General features: G+C 62.0%; 1 protein-coding gene across 1 annotated transcript in view; it reads right to left on the reverse strand.

The window, feature by feature from the left end:
• MRS2 (magnesium transporter MRS2) overlaps window positions 1-983 on the reverse strand; it is a 17,249-nt gene extending 16,266 nt beyond the window's left edge. The window contains exon 1 of the mRNA XM_004712475.2: window positions 696-983. Coding sequence (XP_004712532.1) covers window positions 696-885 — 190 coding nt within the window. The 5' untranslated portion in view covers window positions 886-983. The remainder of the gene's footprint in view (window positions 1-695) is intronic.
• Window positions 984-1,002: the final 19 nt, after the last annotated feature.

The following is a 1,002-nucleotide window of genomic DNA, read 5'->3' on the forward strand; positions in this document are numbered from 1 at the left end:
GAGAGAAAAGAAGTTATCTGAGAAGAATGTCCACGCTTCACCCTTTGGTAAAACAATGAAAAACCACCAGCACTCATTATTTTTCCATAGCTTGGGCCCCTCCGTTATGAAGCATTTGGAAATACACTGGGCTGCAAAGGCGAGGTCCGCGGCAGAAAGACCTGGCTGTCTACCTGTCTCGGAAAACCACATGGGCAGTTCCACGCTGTCCTATAGGGTCGCCACGAGTTGGCATCGACTGGATGGCGAGTTTGGGTCTTTCTCAGGCGCAACCCTGAAGTCGCAAAGGGCTTCAACTGGATAATTATGTAATTATTACCTAGAGCAAGAGATAAAAGGGAGGCGGGCCATCGAGTCAGTGCTGGCTCAGAGTGACCCCCTGTGGGTTTCCCGGGCTCTAACAGTTTAAGGGAGGAGAAAGCCCAGTCTTTCCCCGGTGGAGCTGCTGGTGGTTTTGAACCGCCGACCCTGCGGATCACAGCCCAACACTTAACCACTCCACCACCGGGGCTCCGCGGCACTTGCAGAAAACCACTCCAAGGAGATAAGCCCAATCTTGGCCTCACTGCTGTCCGGAGAAAGCAAATCCTTCGCCGGAAAGCGCTGAGGCGCGATGATCAGGCCGGGTCTGTGCGATTCCTGCTACTCTCCGGCGGTGGGCAGCGGTCAGCCTGCGCGCCGGGGAGGGGCACTACCTGGCAGGCGGAGCCGGCGGGGGCGGTTCGGCGGCGCGGCCCGGCGCCCTCCCAGGACGTGGGCTGCGCGGCTGCAGGCGACAGCGGGGTGAGTCGCAGGGGTCAGGCCCAAGGCCAAAGCGCACAGGGCCCGGCGGGGCAGCCTCACGAGGCGGGGCCCCAGGCGAGTTAGGCTCCGAAGGCATTCCATGGCACTGGCTCGAGGAGGCGGCGGCCGGAGCCCAAGCCTTCATTCCGGACGGTGGCGTCGGGGCCCGAACCGTGCGACCCCGGGCGAGAGCCCGAGCTGCGGCCTGACGGCTCCCGG

This window comes from Echinops telfairi, unplaced genomic scaffold (genome assembly GCF_000313985.2).
Source record: "Echinops telfairi isolate 266 unplaced genomic scaffold, ASM31398v2 ScPeMD7_5868;HRSCAF=6743_0, whole genome shotgun sequence".
NCBI classification, from domain to species: Eukaryota; Metazoa; Chordata; class Mammalia; order Afrosoricida; family Tenrecidae; genus Echinops; species Echinops telfairi.